Below are 1,125 nucleotides of genomic sequence, written 5' to 3' on the forward strand. Positions count from 1 at the left end.
GGGACACATCCGGCTGCGGGGGCCCAAACTGGAGCCCGGGGGGCCAGCGGCCACCCACAGGGAGCGGGAGGTGGAGGGGAGGCTGTGGGGGATGTGGGGCAGGGGACGGGGCCGCGGTGAGATGATCGAGGAGGAGGAGGAGGAGCTGGCTCCCGCCCAGGGCCCCCTCCCGATCCCTGCCACAGCGCCACTGCCAAGGGCTGAGCCGGGCAGGCCTTCGCTTCCCTGGTTTCACTCTCCCCATGCTTAATATTAGAAAACACTTGGAGAAATCCCCTCTGTCTCCAGCATGAGGAGGCTCTGTGGCCACTGATTGCAGATTGGGACGGGACAAAGGCAACAAAAGAATAAACCAGCAGCAAATATTTCGGGGATAAATTCATGGTGCAGGGTCTTGCCAGTCTAAACAGCCAGCGCAGCTCAAGAACAGCAGAGGCAACACATCCCGGCTGTCAACACAGCGCTGGAAAATAATCCCGGGTAGGCTCCCAGCCTCTGGAGGCCTGGGTTTCGCTGCAGGTGCGACAGAGCTCCTGAACCCTTGCGAACCTTCACAGCTCGTTAAGAGACAGAAGAGGGCTTTGAGCTTAATTGGTCAAACCAGAAGCAGAAAGGGCGATGCCCGGAGCTCCCAAGTCCAGCCCTGGTCACCAATCATTAACATGGTGATGAGACGGGAAGGAAATCTTTGACGGGAATTGCCAGCCACAAGTGAACAGAAGCCATTATCTGCGCTCAGCTATCGTGGGAACAAAGTGCTTACATCTGGCAGAGATACCAGGTCCAAAGACCAGTTTAACTTGCTTTACAATGTGCTCATCGTGTCTCTAGGGCCTTTTATTAATGTCCTGCAACCTCAGTGCCCAGAGAAGAACGAAACCAACTGGTTTGCTCTGGCAAAAGTATTTTCCAGCCTCAGAACAAGCTTAGATGAACGCCTGCACGGGAAGGTGGAGAAGAGAAGCACTTACTTGGTATAAAATGCCACAAACTTCAGTTCATCTAAATCTCCCTGAATGACAACATCATCGAATCCTTCCCCGTGGCCTGGAAGGCAGAGAAGGAGGAGGGGGTTCAGCCACAGCTCCCCTGGATCCAGCCCCTAGGATCTTAATGCAGAGCTAC

General features: G+C 55.0%; 1 protein-coding gene across 2 annotated transcripts in view; it reads right to left on the reverse strand.

Annotated features, from left to right (window-relative positions):
* Window positions 1-1,125, reverse strand: part of AIFM3 (apoptosis inducing factor mitochondria associated 3) — a 37,673-nt gene that overhangs the window by 5,804 nt on the left and 30,744 nt on the right. For both annotated transcript variants that reach the window (XM_009642864.2, XM_009642863.2), the window contains exon 17: window positions 972-1,047. In XM_009642864.2, the coding sequence (XP_009641159.1) occupies window positions 972-1,047 (76 nt within the window). The remainder of the gene's footprint in view (window positions 1-971; window positions 1,048-1,125) is intronic.

Source organism: Egretta garzetta, unplaced genomic scaffold (assembly GCF_000687185.1).
Source record: "Egretta garzetta isolate BGI_Z169 unplaced genomic scaffold, ASM68718v1 scaffold7, whole genome shotgun sequence".
NCBI lineage: Eukaryota > Metazoa > Chordata > Aves > Pelecaniformes > Ardeidae > Egretta > Egretta garzetta.